At 37.5% G+C, this 18168-nt stretch overlaps 1 protein-coding gene across 5 annotated transcripts in view; it reads left to right on the forward strand.

The window, feature by feature from the left end:
* Nucleotides 1–18168, forward strand: part of ATF7IP2 (activating transcription factor 7 interacting protein 2) — a 75708-nt gene that overhangs the window by 22899 nt on the left and 34641 nt on the right. For 3 of the 5 annotated variants that reach the window (XR_009522131.1, XM_060031730.1, XM_060031731.1), the window contains exon 6: nt 6720–6880. Coding sequence is in view for 4 of the 5 variants with exons in the window: in XM_060031730.1 (XP_059887713.1) it covers nt 6720–6880 (161 nt within the window). In the remaining variant the exon portion in view is untranslated. Of the gene's footprint in view, nt 1–6719; nt 6881–9697; nt 10618–16812; nt 16966–18168 lie in introns of those variants that run through there. The other 2 variants (XM_060031733.1, XM_060031732.1) reach the window with 2 other exon arrangements.

The following is an 18168-nucleotide window of genomic DNA, read 5'->3' on the forward strand; positions in this document are numbered from 1 at the left end:
GCATTCCTGGAGTAAACCCCACTTGATCATGGTGTATTATCCTTTTAATGTGCTGTTGGATTCTGTTTGCTAGTATTTTGTTGAGGATTTTTGCATCTATGTTCATCAGTGGTATTGGCCTGTAGTTTTCTTTCTTTGTGACATCCTTGTCTGGTTTTGGTATCAAGGTGATGGTGGCCTCGTAGAATGAGTTTGGGAGTGTTCCTCCCTCTGCTATATTTTGGAAGAGTTTGAGAAGGATAGGTGTTAGCTCTTCTCTAAATGTTTGATAGAATTCGCCTGTGAAGCCATCTGGTCCTGGGCTTTGTTTGTTGGAAGATTTTTAATCACAGTTTCAATTTCAGTGCTTGTGATTGGTCTGTTCATATTTTCTATTTCTTCCTGATTCAGTCTTGGCAGGTTGTGCATTACTAGGTATTTGTCCATTTCTTCCAGGTTGTCCCTTTTATTGGCATAAAGTTGCTTGTAGTAATCTTTCATGGTCTTTTTTTATTTCTGCAGTGTCAGTTGTTACTTCTCCTTTTTCATTTCTAATTCTATTGATTTGAGTCTTCTCCATCTTTTTCTTGATGAGTCTGGCTAATGGTTTATCAATTTTGTTTATCTTCTCAAAGAACCAGCTTTTAGTTTTATTGATCTTTGCTATCGTTTCCTTCATTTGTTTTTCATTTATTTCTGATCTGATTTTAATGATTTCTTTCATTCTGCTAACTTTGGGGTTTTTTTGTTCTTCTTTCTCTAATTGCTTTAGGTGCAAGGTTAGGTTGTTTATTCGAGATGTTTCCTGTTTCTTAAGGTAGGATTGTATTGCTATAATCTTCCCTCTTAGAACTGGTTTTGCTGCATCCCATAGATTTTGGGTCGTCGTGTCTCCATTGTCATTTGTTTCTAGGTAATTTTTTATTTCCTCTTTGATTTCTTCAGTGATCACTTCGTTATTAAGTAGTGTATTGTTTAGCCTCCATGTGTTTGTATTTTTTACAGATCTTTTCCTGTAATTGATATCTAGTCTCATAGCATTGTGGTGGGAAAAGATACTTGAAACACTTTCAATTTTCTTAAATTTACCAAGACTTGACTTGTGACCCAAGATATGATCTATCCTGGAGATTGTTCCATGAGCACTTGAGAAAAATGTGTATTCTATTGTTTTTGGATGGAATGTCCTATAATTATCAAGTAAGTCCATCTTGTTTAATGTATCATTTAAAGCTTGTGTTTCCTTATTTATTTTCATTTTGGATGATCTGTCCATTGGTGAAAGTGGGGTGTTAAAATCCCCTACTATGAATGTGTTACTGTCGATTTCCCCTTTTATGGCTGTTAGTATTTGCCTTATGTATTGAGGTGCTCCTATGTGGGGTGCATAAATATTTACAATTGTTATATCTTGTTCTTGGATCGATCCCTTGATCATTATGTAGTGTCCTTCTTTGTCTCTTCTAATAGTCTTTATTTTAAAGTCTATTTTGTCTGATATGAGAATTGCTACTCCAGCTTTCTTTTCGTTTCCATTTGCATGAAATATCTTTTTCCATCCCCTTACTTTCAGTCTGTATGTGTCTCTAGGTCTGAAGTGGGTCTCTTGTAGACAGCAAATATATGGGTCTTGTTTTTGTATCCATTCAGCCAATCTGTGTCTTTTGGTGGGAGCATTTAGTCCATTTACATTTAAGGTAATTATCGATATGTATGTTCCTATTCCCATTTTCTTAATTGTTTTGGGTTCGTTATTGTAGGTCTTTTCCTTCTCTCATGTTTCTTGCCCAGAGAAGTTCCTTTAGAAGTTGTTGTAAAGCTGGTTTGGTGGTGCTGAACTCTCTCAGCTTTTCCTTGTCTGTAAAGGTTTTAATTTCTCCATCAAATCTGAATGAGATCCTTGCTGGGTAGAGTAATCTTGGTTGCAGGTTTCTCTCCTTCATCACTTTAAATATGTCCTGCCAGTCCCTTCTGGCTTGCAGAGTTTCTGCTGAAAGATCAGCTGTTAACCTTATGGGGATTCCCTTGTGTGTTATTTGTTGTTTTTCCCTGGCTGCTTTTAATATGTTTTCTTTGTATTTAATTTTTGACAGTTTGATAAATATGTGTCTTGGCGTATTTCTCCTTGGATCTATCCTGTATGGGACTCTCTGTGCTTCCTGGACTTGATTAACTATTTCCTTTCCCATATTAGGGAAGTTTTCAACTATAATCTCTTCAAATATTTTCTCAGTCCCTTTCTTTTTCTCTTCTTCTTCTGGAACCCCTATAATTCGAATGTTGGTGTGTTTCATGTTGTCCCAGAGGTCTCTGAGACTGTCCTCAGTTCTTTTCATTCTTTTTTCTTTATTCTGCTCTGCAGTAGTTATTTCCACTGTTTTTATCTTCGAGGTCACTTATCCGTTCTTCTGCCTCAGTTATTCTGCTATTGATCCCATCTAGAGTATTTTTCATTTCATTTATTGTGTTTTTCATTGTTGTTTGTTTCATCTTTAGTTCTTCTAGGTCCCTGTTAAATGTTTCTTGCATTTTGTCCATTCTATTTCCAAGATTGGGGATCATCTTTCCTATCATTATTCTGAATTCTTTTTCTGGTAGACTGCCTATTTCCTCTTCATTTGTTAGGTCTGGTGGGTTTTTATCTTGCTCCTTCATCTTCTGTATGTTTTTCTGTCTTCTCATTTGCTTATCTTACTGTGTTTGGCGTCTCCGTTTTGCAGGCTGCAGGTTCGTAGTTCCCGTTGTTTTTGGTGTCTGTCCCCAGTGGCTAAGGTTGGTTCAGTGGGTTATGTCGGCTTCCTGGTGGAGGGGACTAGTGCCTGTGTTCTGGTGGATGAGGCTGGATCTTGTCTTTCTGTTGGGCAGGTCCATGTCTGGTGGTGTGTTTTGGGGTGTCTGTGGACTTATGATTTTAGGCAGCCTCTCTGCTAATGGGTGGGGTTGTGTTCCTGTCTTGCTAGTTGTTTGGCATAGGATGTACAGCACTGTAGCTTGCTGGTCATTGAGTGAAGCTGGGTGCTGGTGTTGAGATGGAGATCTCTGGGAGATTTTTGCCGTTTGATAGTATGTGGAGCTGGGAGGTCTCTTGTGGACCAGTGTCCTGAAGTTGGCTCTCCCACCTCAGAGGCACAGCACTGACTCCTGGCTGCAGCACCAAGAAGCTTTCATCCACACGACTCAGAATAAAAGGGAGAAAAAGTAGAAAGAAAGAATTAGTAGAAGTAGAAAGAAAGAAAGTAGGGAGGGAGGGAGGAAGGAAGGAAGGAGGGAAGGAAGGAAAAAAGGAAAGAAGATAAAGCAACATAAAGTAAGATAAAATATAATGAAGTTATTAAAATAAAAAATAATTATTAAGAGAAAAAAATTTAAAAAAAAAAAGACGGATGGATAGAACCCTAGGACAAATGGTGGAAGCAAAGCTATACAGACAAAATCTCACACAGAAGCATACACATACACACTCACAAAAAGAGGAAAAGGGGAAAAAATCATAAATCTTGCTCTCAAAGTCCACCTCCTCAATTTTGGATGATTTGTTGTCTATTCATGTATTCCACAGATGCAGGGTACATCAAATTGATTGTGGAGCTTTAATCCGCTGCTTCTGAGGCTTCTGGGAGAGATTTCCCTTTCTCTTCTTTGTTTGCACATTTCCCGGGGCTCAGCTTTGGATTTGACCCCGCCTCTGCGTGTAGTTCGCTGGAGGGCGTCTGTTCTTTGCTGAGGCAGGACGGGGTTAAAGGAGCAGCTGATTCGGGGGCTCTGGCTCACTCAGGCTGCGGGGAGGGAGGGGTGTGGATGTGGGGCCGGCCTCTGGCGGCAGAGGCCGCCGTGACGTTGCACCAACCTGGGGTGCGCCGTGCGTTCTCCCGAGGAAGTTGTCCCTGGATCACGGGACCCTGGCAGTGGCGGGCTGCACAGGCTCCCCGGAAGGGGGGTGTGGATAGTAACCTGTGCTTGCACACAGGCTTCTTGGTGGCGGTAGCAGCGGCCTTAGCGTCTCATGCCCGTCTCTGGGGTCCGTGCTTTTAGCCGCTGTTCGTGCCAGTCTCTGGAGCTCCTTTAAACAGCGCTCTTGATCCCCTCTCCTCGTGTACCAGGAAACAAAGAGGGAAGAAAAAGTCTCTTGCCTCTTCGGCAGGTCCAGACTTTTCCCCGGACTCCCTCCCAGCTAGCCGTGGTGCACTAACCCCCTGCAGGCTGTGTTGACGCTGCCAACCCCAGCCCTCTCCCGGCGCTCCAACCAAATCCTGAGCCTCAACTCCTAGCCCCGCCCGCCCCGGCGGGTGAGAGACAAGCCTCTCGGGCTGGTGAGTGCTGGTCGGCCCCGATCCTCTGTGTGGGAATCTCTCCGCTTTGCCCCCCGCACCCCTGTTGCTGTGCTCTCCTCCGCGGCTCCGAAGCTTTCCCCCTGCGCCACCCGTAGTCTCCGCCCGCGAAGGGGCTTCCTAGTGTGTGGAAACCTTTCCTCCTTCACAGCTCCCTCCCACTGGTGCAGGTCCAGTCCCTATCCTTTTTTCTCTGTTTATTCTTTTTTCTTTTGCCTTACCCAGGTAGTTGGGGGGGGGGGTTTCTTGCCTTTTGGGAGGTCTGAGGTCTGCCAGTGTTCAGTAGGTGTTCTGTAGGAGTTGTTCCACGTGTAGATGTATTTCTGGTGTATTTGGCTTCTGAATAACTAGGCTTTAAAATGCTTAGGATCTGGACTCAACCTCAGCCAGTTTCTGATTAAAACTGAAGTGGCTCCTTTTTTTCTTGATCAGTCTTACTTTGGATATAATTTGTTCTTCTTTTTCCAGCTTCTTAAGAGACAAAGAGCATTAATTTTTAACCTTTTCTACTAGAAAACATTTAAAGCTATAAATTTTCTTCTAAGCACTGCTCTTTCTAAGCACCTTCTAAGCATCTTCTTAATGCTTATATTATGTACTTTTCAGTGTAGAGAGTATAATATAATCTGTATTATATTGTATTTTTGTTTTCCATCAGTTGAAAATAATTTCCAGTTTCCCTTATGGTATTGTTCTTTGACCCATGGGTTATTTAGAAGGATATGTTTAATTTCCACACATTTCTAGGTATCTTATTTTTATAGATATCTAATTTCATTTTGGTCAGAGAACATACTGTGTAAAATTGCAACATTGAGAGTTACTGACACTTATTTTATAGCCCAAGATATGCTTTCCCTTGTTGAATGTTTCATGTATACTTGAAAAGAATATTCGGTATAATATTCTATAAATGTCACTTCTATGCTAATTGTGTCAAGATGGTTGATAGTGGTGAATCATGGCCCTTAAAGGATGTCCACGACCTAATCCCTGGAACCTGTGAGTATGTTACTTAATGTGCTAAAAGAAGCTTATAGATGGGAAGATTATCCTGGTGGGCTCAATAAAATCACAAGGGTCCTTATAAAAAGGAGTCAAGAAGGTTAAAGACAAGATGGAAATGGGACAATGAAAGCAGAGGCTGGATGATTGCACTGAAGATGGAGGCAAGGGGTACAAGCCAAGGAATGCTGGCAGCTTCTAGAAGCTGGAAAAAAGGAAACAGATTTTTCCCCTGAAGCCTCCAGAAGGAATGCAGCCAGCTAACAACTTGATCTTAATGAAACTGATTTCAAACTTCTGGCCTTCAGAAGTGTGACGGAATAAATTTCTGTTGTTTTAAACCACCCAGTTTGTGGTAATTTGTTATCGCAGCCTCGGAAAACTAATATAGAATGTGGTACCAGGAAGTATGGCATGCTGTTGTAACCGATACCTGAAAATGTGGAAGTGGATTTGGAATGGTAGAGGCTGGAAGAATATTAAGGCGCATGATTTTTCAAAAGCCTGGATTGCCTTGATCAGACTCTTAGTATTATAGAAATATAGATGATAAAGTCTGCAAGTGAGGGCTCAGGAGGAAATGAGGAACATTGTAGAGAAACCCTGTATAGTCTAAGAGAATACCTAAATCTTCATAAACTGTTGGCAGAAATACGGATATTTAAAAGCACTGTTGGTGAGGACTCAAAAGAGGAACATGTTATTGGAAATTGGGGAGGGGATGGGGTTCTTGTTACATAGTGGCAGGAAGCTTAGCTGAAATGTTACCTACAGTGATATGGAAAGCAGAATTTGTAAATGATAAACTTGCGTGTTTATTAGGCTGATGAGATTTTTGAGCAAAATGTTGAAGGTTTGGCTTGGTTTCTTGCTTCTTACAGTAAAATGTGAGAGAGAAAAGATAAATTGAAGGAGAAACTTTAGCAAAAAGGAACCAGGATTTGATTGGGGAAATTCTTAGCCTATCCAAAACTCATCAACTAGAAGAGCAACTTGGAAAATTGATTTATTTCTGGTCTTCACTCTTATTAGAAGTATAACAAAAGTAAAAGTTTCCTTGTTGAAGTCTAATGTTTATTCCTAAAGTTTAGTATAATAGGAATAAAATGTTGTCTAAGTACTTAGGTATTTGTTTCTCCTTCTTTCCGTTCAAGCTAGGAAGTTGATTTGTGCTGTCATTATTTTTATTTCTTTTGAAGTATTTTTTAAAATTCATTTTGGCAGAGTAACTGCAATCATGGTCATCAGCCATTGATATACATATAATTTAATATATGTTTTACTGTGTGTATGCAAGAATATTTTGAGAACACTTTCCAAGTGGAATTTTAACCTATCATCAATTTTGTTGGAAGAGCACAATTGGTAACCCTCCCCTCAACTGCTTTTTCCTCACCCAACTAACAGGTTGCAAATTCAGAGACTATGAATTTGGATAAGAATCCAGAGTCAGTTAATAGTCCACAGGAAAGAAAAACTTCTGTGAACTCTGAACCTTCTAACCCTTCAGAAAAAGCAAGTGAAAAGATTAATTTGTCATGGGAACATAATGAGGCTGTTTCTGAAAGGTAGGCATTTCTATAAAAATGCATAAACTTATCTAAATATGTTTGTAAACACATATACTCAAGCATAAAATACCTTAAAGCTTCATATTTATATGAATGCTATTTTTGTCCATTATGAAGAAATTGGTTCTCAAAAGCTTTTATTGTTGTTTTAACTGTACTAAATAAACTTTTGAATTGGTTAGGTGATCAGGTTTTTCATTGTGATGCTTTCCATCTTTGGTATGGCAACTGGAGTGATCAACTGGATCACTCCAGTAGTTTCCACTTCTACACATGGAAGAATCAAGGCCCTATGAAACAGTGGTTTTAAAGAATTACACAGAGGAGTAAGACTAGGAGAAAAGTGTCTAAAATTAGTTCCCTGAATGTGGAAAGTAGTATCATGATAACTTCAAACTATAGTGAATAGGTTAACTTATTTGTCTGATTGATCACAAAGCAGCTGAGACACCTAATCTCCAATCTAGTCTAATAGAAGATTTGGGGCTGATAGGGAAGAAATAGTTTAGTTTAACAAAGACCCTTGATTGGTGATCCTGGCTTGGATTGATGTTCAAGGATAGGGGGATGGGGACATTTTAATGAATTCTCTTGACTGGTGATTCTCAACAGTTTTGGAGCTTTATAATATTATTTAATGTTAACATTTCACTCCCTAAAATGTCCTATGGTTTTGCTTTTATATGTTAAATTATATGTCAGCTTTTAAAAAGAGGAAAATTTATAACTAAAAATAAGTGAATTAAATGATGGCCATTGTTTGGAGAACACCACTCTTTCCCCCAAATAACTATGCATACTCAAGGATGCTATAAAATGAAAGAGAAGCATTACAGATCGACACCATTTACAGGAGATTCTTGGTATTTGGGAATTCACGTGCAGTTCTGACTCTTCAGAAGAAACCCTAATATTCCATGATATTGAGGCCTGCATTTTAGTTTTGAGCCAGGAAGCTGCTGTGAAGAAGGCACTTATTTAGTTGACAAAGGAAAGAGTCACATTTCAGTGAGTGTTTGTTGTTACCACTTACTTGATGCCTGTGCTGAAACTCATAAGGTGACAAAAAAGAAAAATGCTGTTGATGGAAGTGAAAGCGCTGTTAAAGTAACATTTTATAGACTGATATGTTAACTTTATCAGTGGCTTATACCCATGATATGAACAATTCACCTCATGCTCTATAATGAAGGAAGAATGTGCAATTTATGAAACTGTTTCAGCCCATGGTGAGTGTGAGAATAGGTGTAGCAATTGTGTAACTTGACCCTGATGGGTAGGTTCAGTGGTGAATTTTATAAAACATTTAAGAAAGAAACAATACCATTTTTAAACAAACTATCCCAAAGAATAAAAAAAGAGGGAATATTTTTCATTTTATGAGACTAGATGCTAAAATTTGGTATAACTCTGATACTCTGATAATAAAATCAATTTAAAAATTTTACAGAAATGGAAAATTACAGTTTACTTTTACCCACAAAATAGATGCAGATATCCTAAACAGAAACTAGTAAACCAAATTCAACAGTCTATAAAAGTTGAGTTTTTTCCAGGAATGCTGCAACATTGGTTTAACAATAGCAAGTCAACTTACATAATGTGCCAGGAGAAGAGTCATCATCAGCTCAAAATAGATGTAGGATTTTATAAAATACATGTTTATGATTAAAAAAAAATTCTAGGAGGTACCTTCCTTAATTTGATAAAGAGTATCTATAAAAACCCTAAAATCTGATAGTGAAATATTGGAAATATTCCCTTTGAGATAAAAATAGAAGGATGCCTGCTGTTACCACTTTAAGGTTATACTGGATATCTTAGCTAATGCAAAAATCAGAAAAACAAAAGAAAGAAAAATATAAAAGATTCAAAAAGAAGAAACAATAAATATTATTACTATTCCTAGATGATTGGGGGTATATATGTAGGAAATCCAAAGGAATTTACAGATAAATTATTAGGATTAATAAGAGTTTAGCAAGATTGCTAAACTCAAACATATAAGAAATCAATTGTATTCCTATAAGATATAAAAAATACGGAAATGAAAATTTTTTAAACATATTATAGTATTAAATGTATCAAGTACCTAGAAATACAATTAACGAGGCATGTAATAACTGAAGAAAATTTCGAAACTTTGAGATATTGAAGAAGAATTCATTGGAGAAACGTACTATGTTTATGGTTTGGACAATACAGTATTAAAAATGCTTTTACTTTTGTTCAAATTAGTTTATAGAGGACAGTTTCAGTCAGTTTCCCAGTGTGTAATTTTATGGAACTTGACAAGCTGATTTCATTCGAAAATGTATATATAAATGCAATGGGTTAAGAGGCCAAGATACCCTTTAAGTAGAGAAACAGAATGGAAGGAGTTTGCCATCAGATGTCAGGACATTATGAAACTGCAGTAATTAGGATAATGTGATATTGGCAAGTGCTAGACAACAGAGCTGTGTAACAGAGAGTCTGGAAACCTATACCTATAATGTATTATGTGATTTGTGTTGGAGATTGTATGGCAGATCAATTGGGAAATGATTGACTTTAGTAAATTCATATTGCTGTTCATATTGTGAGAAATATAAAAGAAATTGGATCCCTGAGTCCAATCCCTGTACATCAATCTCAAGTGAATTAAGGAACTAAATATCTAAAGGAAAATTATGAAGCTTTTAGAAGGTAACATAAAATGTCTTCATGAACTTCGGATAAGGAAAGATATCTTCAGACACAAATACCCTTACCATAAAAGAAAAAAAAGATCAATTTTACCACATTAAAATTAGAAACTTCTTTTCTCAAAAGGCACTATAAAGATAGTGAGAAGACAGGCCATCAAGTGGGAGAAGATACTTGCAGCACATATAACCTATAGAGGACTAGTACCCAGAATATATATAAAGAACTTCAACAAATCAATGAGTAAAAGCCAGATAATGCAAAAGAAAAATGGGCAAAAGATTGTACATCTACTTCACAAAAGAGGAATTCCAAATGGCAAATAAACATATGAAAAGGTGCTCATCTTCACTAGTAATCAGGGAAATGCAAATTAAAACCACAATGAGATACCATTTCATATCAGGTAAGGAAAAGTAAAACATTTTAAAATCTGACAATACCAGGTATTGGTGAGGTTTTGAAATAAAAGGAATTGGTTTTAGTTAATATTTTGTTGGGTGAGTAAATTGGTATAGTATTTTAGAAAAAATTTGGCATTATCTAGAAATAGTGAAGATCTGAATATCCTTTGACCTAGCGGTCCTATCCCTTGGTATATACCCTAGCTAGAGACATGTTCACATGTGCAATAGGGCATATCTAGAGGAATGTTTATTAGCAGCATTTTCCATAATAGCCAAAAACCAGGAGGAAAAAAAGTCCATCTACAGCTGAAAAGAAAAATAATTGCTGTAAGTCCATACGGTAGAATTTTGTACATTAATGAAAGTGAAGGAACTACAGTCACATGTAACAGTATGTTACTCCCACAAAAAACATTACTGAAAGGCAGACACAAGGAATAGTATGATTCCATTCAAATGAAGTTCAGAAATAGCCAGCAAAAAGTACATTATTTATGAATTCAAAGCTAGATGGTAAATCTAAAGAGTAAAACAAGGGGATTAGTACCACAAATGCTATTTATGGAGGAGATTTATGATTCAGGATGGAGGCACGTGGGTTTCTGAAGTGCTGATAATTTAAAATGTATTTATCTGGGGCTTCCCTGGTGGCACAGTGGTTGAGGGTCTGCCTGCCGATGCAGGGGACACGGGTTCGTGACCCAGTCTGGGAAGATCCCGGGAAGATCCCACATGCCGCGGAGCGGCTGGGCCCGTGAGCCATGGCCACTGGGCCTGTGCGTCCGGAGCCTGTGCTCCGCGGTGGGAGAGGCCACAGCAGTGAGAGGCCCCCGTACCGCAAAAAAAAAAAAAAAGGTTAAAATGTATTTATCTGAGTAGTGGCTACATGGATGCTAGCTTTATAATTATTTATTAAGCTGAATATGTATTTTTAATCCAATTTGAAAATAATTATTAATTGGAAATTTTAGATTATGTTTAATGTAATCTTACTGATATATGTGGGCTCATAACTATAATCTTAATACTTGTTTTCTATTTGTTACATTATTTTATGGTCCTTTTCCCTTATCTGTGTCTGTTTCTTTCTCTACTTATTTTAGCCTTCTTTTGGATTTCTTTTTCCCATTCCCCATTACCTCATTAATTATACATCTTTCATTGTACCTTTTGAAGTTATCCTAAAGATCATGATATGGATTCTTGAGTCTAACATTAGAGTCTAATATGAATTGCTACTTTTACCATTTTATAGGCAATGCTTGACCTTAGAACACTTTTAACTCCATTTAGTGCTCCCTCCCATTGTTCGTTTCATGCATTTAAGTTTTACATTATTTTAAATCTCATAAGACAATATCATTACTTTGTACAGTCATTCACTTAGAGTTACCCAAATACAGTTGTTGACTCTTGAACAACAAGGGTTTGAACTACTTGAGTCCACTCGTATACATGGATTTTTTTTTCAATAAATATAGTACCTATAAACAAATAATTTCTTTTTCACATTTTCTTTTCATTTTTGATGTCTAATGTTTGTAATACATATAACATCTATGGTATTTATATCATTAGGACAATATTGATATAGGTACTGACAGACGATTCATCTTGTAAACAGACAGCATAAACTTATAGTATCAATAAATAGAGGACACTACTGCAACTGTATTTTCCTTATGATTTCTTAATTTTTTTTTCTACCTTTATTGTAAGAACACAGTATATAATATATATAACATACAAAGTATGTGTTAATCGACTGTTTATGTTAACAGTAAGCCTTCTAGTCAACAGTAGGCTATTACTAGTTTGGGGGTGAGTCGAAAGTTATACTTGGATTTTCTGATGCCTTCATTGTGCAAGGGTCAAGTGTATTTGCCCTTTCTGTTGCTCTTTATTTCTTCCTGTATTTCCATCTGGGATAATTTTTCATCTGCCTGAATAATTCCATTTATTATTTATTTTAAAAATTCTGCTCAGGATAAACTTTGTTTTTATTTGTCTGGAAATAACTTCATTTTATCTTTATTTATTTTTTTTCTTTATTTTTTTTTTTGCGCTGTACGCGGGCCTCTCACTGTTGTGGCCTTTCCCGTTGCGGAGTACAGGCTCCGGACGCACAGGCTCAGCAGCCATGGCTCACGGGCCCAGCCGCTCCGCAGCATGTGGGATCTTCCCGGACCGGGACACGAACCCGCGTCCCCTGCATTGGCAGGCGGACTCTCAACCACTGTGCCACCAGGGAAGCCCTTGTCTTTATTTTTAAAGGATATTTCAACATAGGTATTGAATTATAGGTTGGCAGTTATTTTTAGCACTTTCAAGATGTCATTACATTGTTTTCTGACTTCTATAATTTCTGTTGAAAAGTTAGATATCCATCTTCTTGTTCCTTCTTTGAGGATGGTGTCTATTTGTCTAGCTGCTTTCAAGATAGTCTATATATTTTTGGTTTTCATCAGTATATTCTATGATGCTGGCTGTGGGGGGGGATTAATTTATCCTAATTGGGGCTCATAGTTTTTCTTGAATCTGTGACTTCATATCTTTCTTTATCTTTGGAAAATTCTTGGATATTATCTTTTTAGATATTGCTTCTGCACCATTCTGTCTCTTCTTCCCTTCTGGTATTCCAATTATACTCTTCTGTGTACACTCAATCTATTTTGTTCTCCATGCTTTTGTCTGGATATTTGCTACAATTTTCTAGTTCATTCTCTCTTTAGCTGTATCCAAGTGGCTGTTAAACTCAGGTATTTAGTTCTTAGTTTCAGTTTTTTTAATTTTCCAGTCTCCTCTTTTCATTGGATCTATTTTCTCTCCATTATTATAACTCTAGAGAAATCCAGGAGGCTTTATAATTGTTTCTTCTGATACCCCAAGTGTTGAAGGAATTAGTGCCACTACTAACTTTCTATGTCTATAGTCATGGTTCGATTTAGAAGTTTAAGCATTTTCTTTTTAGAATGTGAAGAAAATGGGAAAGGCAGTAACAGCTGAGCTGAAGAAGCTCATAGAAGAGAAAGCCTGTGGACCAGAACACATATTTGATGAAGGAACTTGCTTAAATAGAAAGAAAAGGCTTTCATATGCAATCTTTTCCAAAGAGGAAAAGTAAGCATCAAAGTCTAAGGCACCCAAGAACAGACCACTTCACCAGTGTTGATGGAATGAAACATTAATATTGTCTGAAAAATAAGTCTTGCATTGAATTTCATGTGAAGAAATGTTTACAGAGATACAAAGGAGAAAAAAGTAGTTACCAGCCATAGTATTATAAGAAATTTTCCACTGTTTTTCATGTGCTCCTTCCTACTCATTATTAACACTTATTTAATCTCACGTTTATGACATATCCCTCTTTAACAGATCAGGAAACCAAGTTTCCTGTCCCCCAAACACTGAGCTAGTAAATGGCAGAGCCAGGATTTAGACCTAGACAGTTTTGTCTCCAGATCCCATTATTGAACTATGTACTACATTATAACATTACCTGGAGAATTTTAATTACTGATTTTAGACACAGAAGTTTTTCTCCAAGGTAGAATACAAGTAGAAAAATAGGTGCATCTAGAAGACCACGAAAATCATCAGTGTCCTCAGTTTTCCTCCCAGATACGGTTCATTAAAAAAAGAGCCATCATTGGAAGCAGTCAGTGGAACAGTTTCATGAAAGTTACGTATCATTAAATGCTCGTGGAATTCCAATCTTTAGTGTGTAGATGTATAAATGAATTTCTCAGGATAAGCATTAGCAGCTTTACATACATACATACACAGACACATAATTTTTAAAATAAAGTTAATTGACCTATAATACCTACTGAAAACTGCACAAACAGTATATGTATAGTTTGGTGAATTTTGAAAAAGTAAACACATTTTGTAATTATCACCCAGATCAAAAAACAACACCAATGGCATCTGTTCTGCCTCATGCCAGTCACAAGTCCCACCCCTACCACACTGACTTCAGTAAACATCATCCTAACCTCTAACACCATAAGTTGTTTTCGTTTACTTTTCCCCTTTATATAAATGGAATCATACTCAATGAACTCTTTGGTGTCTTGCCTCTTTTGCCCAACTTTATGTGTTAAGAGATTCATCCATGCTGTTGCTTAGCAACAATAATTTGATCATTCTCATTGCTATATAATGTCCATCATATGAATATACCACAGCTTATTCCATTCACAACTGTTGATGGACATCTGAGTTATTTGCAGATTGGGGAAATTATGATTAGTGCTGCTATGAACATTCCTTTATGTGTTTGTTGGTGAATATACATAGGTAAATTTCTGTTGGACCTTTGACTGGAAGTGGAATTGGTAGGTCATAGGGTATGTGTATTTTCAGGTTTAATAGATACTACTAAATACCAAAGAAGTTCTATCAAGTTACACTCCCAATGAGAGTATATGAGGTTTTTCTTAGTCTATATCCTTGCCAACACTTGGTATTATCTGCCTTTTTCACTTTAGCCACACTGGTATGTTTATAGCATCACATACAGGCATGCCTTGTTTCTTTGTGCTTTGCTTTATTTTGCTTCACAGATATTGTGGTATTTTACATATTGAAGGTTTATGGCAACCCTGCGTCAATTCTGTTGGCACCATTTTTCCAATAGCATTTGCTCACTTTGTGTCACAGTTTGGCAATTCTCACAATATTTTTTTTTCCTCACAATATTTCAGACTTTTCCATTATGATTTGTCATGGTGATCTGTGATTAGTGATCTTTGATGTCACTATTGTACTTTTTGGGGGTTGCCACAAACCACACCCGTATAAGACAGCAACTTAATAAATGTGTGCATTCTGACTGCTCCACTGATGTCATCTGTCTCCTTTCCTCAGGCCTCCCTACTCCCTGAGACATAACAATATTGAAATTAGGCCAGTTAATAACCTTACAATGGTCTCTAAATGTTTAAGTGAAAGAAGACCTACATGTCTCTCACTTTAAGTCAAAAGCTAGAAATTAAGCTTAGTGAGGAGGGCATGTTGAAAGCTGAGACAGGCCAAAAGCTAGGCCTTTTGCACCAAATAGTTAGCCAAGTTGTGAATGCAAAGGAAAAGTTCTTGAAGGAAATTAAAAGTGCTACTCCAGAACACGTGAATGATAAGAAAGCGAAATAGCCTTATTATTGATATAGAGAAAGTTTAAGGTCAAATCAGCCACAGCATTCCCTTAAGCCAAAGCTTAATCCAGAGCAAGGCTCTAACTCTTCAATTCTGTGAAGGCTTAGAGTGATGAGGAGGAAGCTGCAGAAAAAAAAGTTTGCAGAGGTTGGTTCATGAGGTTTAAGGTAAGAAGCCATCTCTATAACATAAAAGTGCAATGTAACGCAGCAAATACTGATGTAGAAGCTGCAGCAAGCTATTCAGAAGATATACCAAAGATAATTAATGAAAGTGGTTACATTAAACAAAAGATTTTCAGTGTAGAAGAAACAACCTTAAATAGCAAGAAGATACCATCTAGGACTTTTCATAGCTACATAGAAGTCAATACCTGGCTTCAAACTTCAAAGAACAGGCTGACTCTCTTTTTGAGGGCTAGTGCAGCTGGTGACTTTTAGGTTGAAGCCAGTACTCATTTACCATTCCAAAAATCTTAGGGCCCTTAAGAATTATGCTAAATCTGCTTTGCCTGTGCTATATAAGTAGAAGAACAATGCCTGGCTGACAGCATATCCAGGCTTGAATTACTGAATATTTTACTCAACTGAATGTTTGAGACCTACTGCTCAGAAAAAAGATTCCTCTCAAAATTTACTGCTCAAAGGGGACTTCCCTGGTGGTGCAGTGGTTAAGAATCTGCCTGCCAGTGCAGCGGACACGGGTTCAATCCCTGGTCTGGGAAGATCCCACATGCTGCGGAGCATCTAAGCTCGTGTCCCACAACTACTGAAGCCCGCGTGCCTAGAGCCCAGAGCCCGTGCTCCGCAACAGAAGAAGCCACCGAAATGAGAAGACTGCACACCACAATGAAGAGTAGCCCCCGCTCACCACAACTAGAGAAAGCCCACGCACAGCAACAAAGACCCAATGCAGCCAAAAATAAATAAATTTATTTAAAAAAAAAATTTACTGCTCATTGACAATGCACCTGGCCACCCAAGAACTCTGATGGAGATATACAATGAGATTATTGTTGTTTTCATGCCTGCTAACACAACATCCTTTCTGCAGCCCATGGGTCAAGTAATTTCAATTTTCAAGCTTATTATTTTAAGTACTTTGTAAAGCCGTTGCTGCCATAGATAGTGATTCCTTCAATGGATCTGAGCAAAGTAATTTGAAAACCTTCTGGAAAGGATTCACCATTCTAGATACATTAAGAACATTCATGGTTCATGGCAAGAGGTCAAAAGATCAACATTAACAGAAGTTTGGAAGAGGTTTACTCTAACCTTCATGGATGACTTTGAGAGGTTCAAGACTTCAGTGGAGGAAGTAACTGCAGATGTAGAAATAGCAAGAGAACTAGAATTAGAAGTGGAGCCTGAAGGTGACTGAATTGCTGTAATCTCATGATAAACTTTAACGGATGAGCAAAGAAAGTGGTTTCTTGAGATGGAATCTATTCTTGATGAAGATCCTGTGAAGACTGTTGAAGTGACGACAGAGGATTTAGAACATTACATAAACTTAGCTGATAAAGCAGTGGTTGGGTTTAAGAAGATTGACTCAAACTTTGAAAGAAGTTTTACTGTGGGTAAAATGCTATCAAACAGCATTGCATGCTTCAGAAAACCAATCACTTGTGAAAGGATGAGTTAATTCATGCAGCAAATTTCATTGTTTTATTTTAAGAAATTGCCAGAGCCACCCCAGCTGTCAGCAACCACCACCCTGATCAGTCAGCAGCCATCAGCATCAACACAAGACCATCCAGCAACAAAAAGATTACAACTTACTGAAGGCTTAGATGATGGTTAGCATTTTTTAGCAATGAAATATTTTAAAATTAAGGTATGTATTGTTTTTTTAGACATAATGCTGTTGCACACTTAATAGACTATAGTATACAGCACACTATAGTATAGTAAACATAACTTTTGTATGCACTGGGAAATTAAAAAATTCAAGTGATTCACTTTATTGAGATATTCGCTTAATATTGTTGTGGTCTGGAATCAAACCTGCAATATCTCTAAGGTATGCCTGTATTCGTTTTAATTTGTTTCCTTCTAATAATGAAATTAAGCACTTTTTTTATATTTGTTAGTCATTTGGATATCTTCTTTCATAAAGTTTCTCTAAGACTTTTGCATGTTTTTCTTTTGAGTTGCCTGTTTTAAGTTTTTTATCAGATATATTGACAACAAGTATCTTTTCCCATTCCAAATCTTTCCACTTTCATAATAGTGCCTTTATATGTATTGACTCTTCTTAATTTCAGTGTAGTCTTTTTTTTCATAGATTATGCTTTTCTGATGAATGTTCCATCTGGTTTTGACTATTTTCCCATCTTTCCTCAGTATTCTTAAAACTATTCATCATAGTTTTTGGGGTTTTTTTGTTTTGTTTTGTTTTGTTTTGTGGTACGTGGGCCTCTCACTGTTGTGGCCTCTCCCATTGTGGAGCACAGGCTCCAGACGCACAGGCTCAACGGCCATGGCTCACGGGCCCAGCCGCTCCGCAGCATGTGGGATCTTCCTGGACAGGGGCACGAACCCGTGTCTCCTGCATCGGCAGGTGGACTCTCAACCACTGCGCCACCAGGGAAGCCCAGTTTTTTTTTATGTCCTTGTTTTATAACTCCAGTACCTCAATCATCTGTACATGTTTCTATTGTTTTTCTCTGTTTCTAGTCATTTGATTCTGTCTGTTAGTGTGCTTGATAGTTTCTGAAGAATTGGTGAGGCTCTGAATAATATCTTTCTATAGACGAGATTTATTCTGTTCTCTGGCAGGTAGAGTAGGGCCTGGTCACCTAATCTGCTCAGGTAATGGTATAAATTCAGGCCTGTTGTTATTTTGGTAAGTCTCCTATATCTACTTCACTCTGGCTTTTAAGATGTAGCCCTTAGTGGATTCCAGCTGAAAGCTTGGAGTGTTCACCAGGGCCTCTCCGCCTCGGTGGCTTCTAAATCTTTACCTTTACCTCCTCAGCCCAAAATTCCAATGAGATTGCCAAAAATTTCACTCTGATTTTTAGTCTTTCTG

This window comes from Delphinus delphis, chromosome 15, assembly GCF_949987515.2.
Source record: "Delphinus delphis chromosome 15, mDelDel1.2, whole genome shotgun sequence".
Classification (NCBI taxonomy): domain Eukaryota; kingdom Metazoa; phylum Chordata; class Mammalia; order Artiodactyla; family Delphinidae; genus Delphinus; species Delphinus delphis.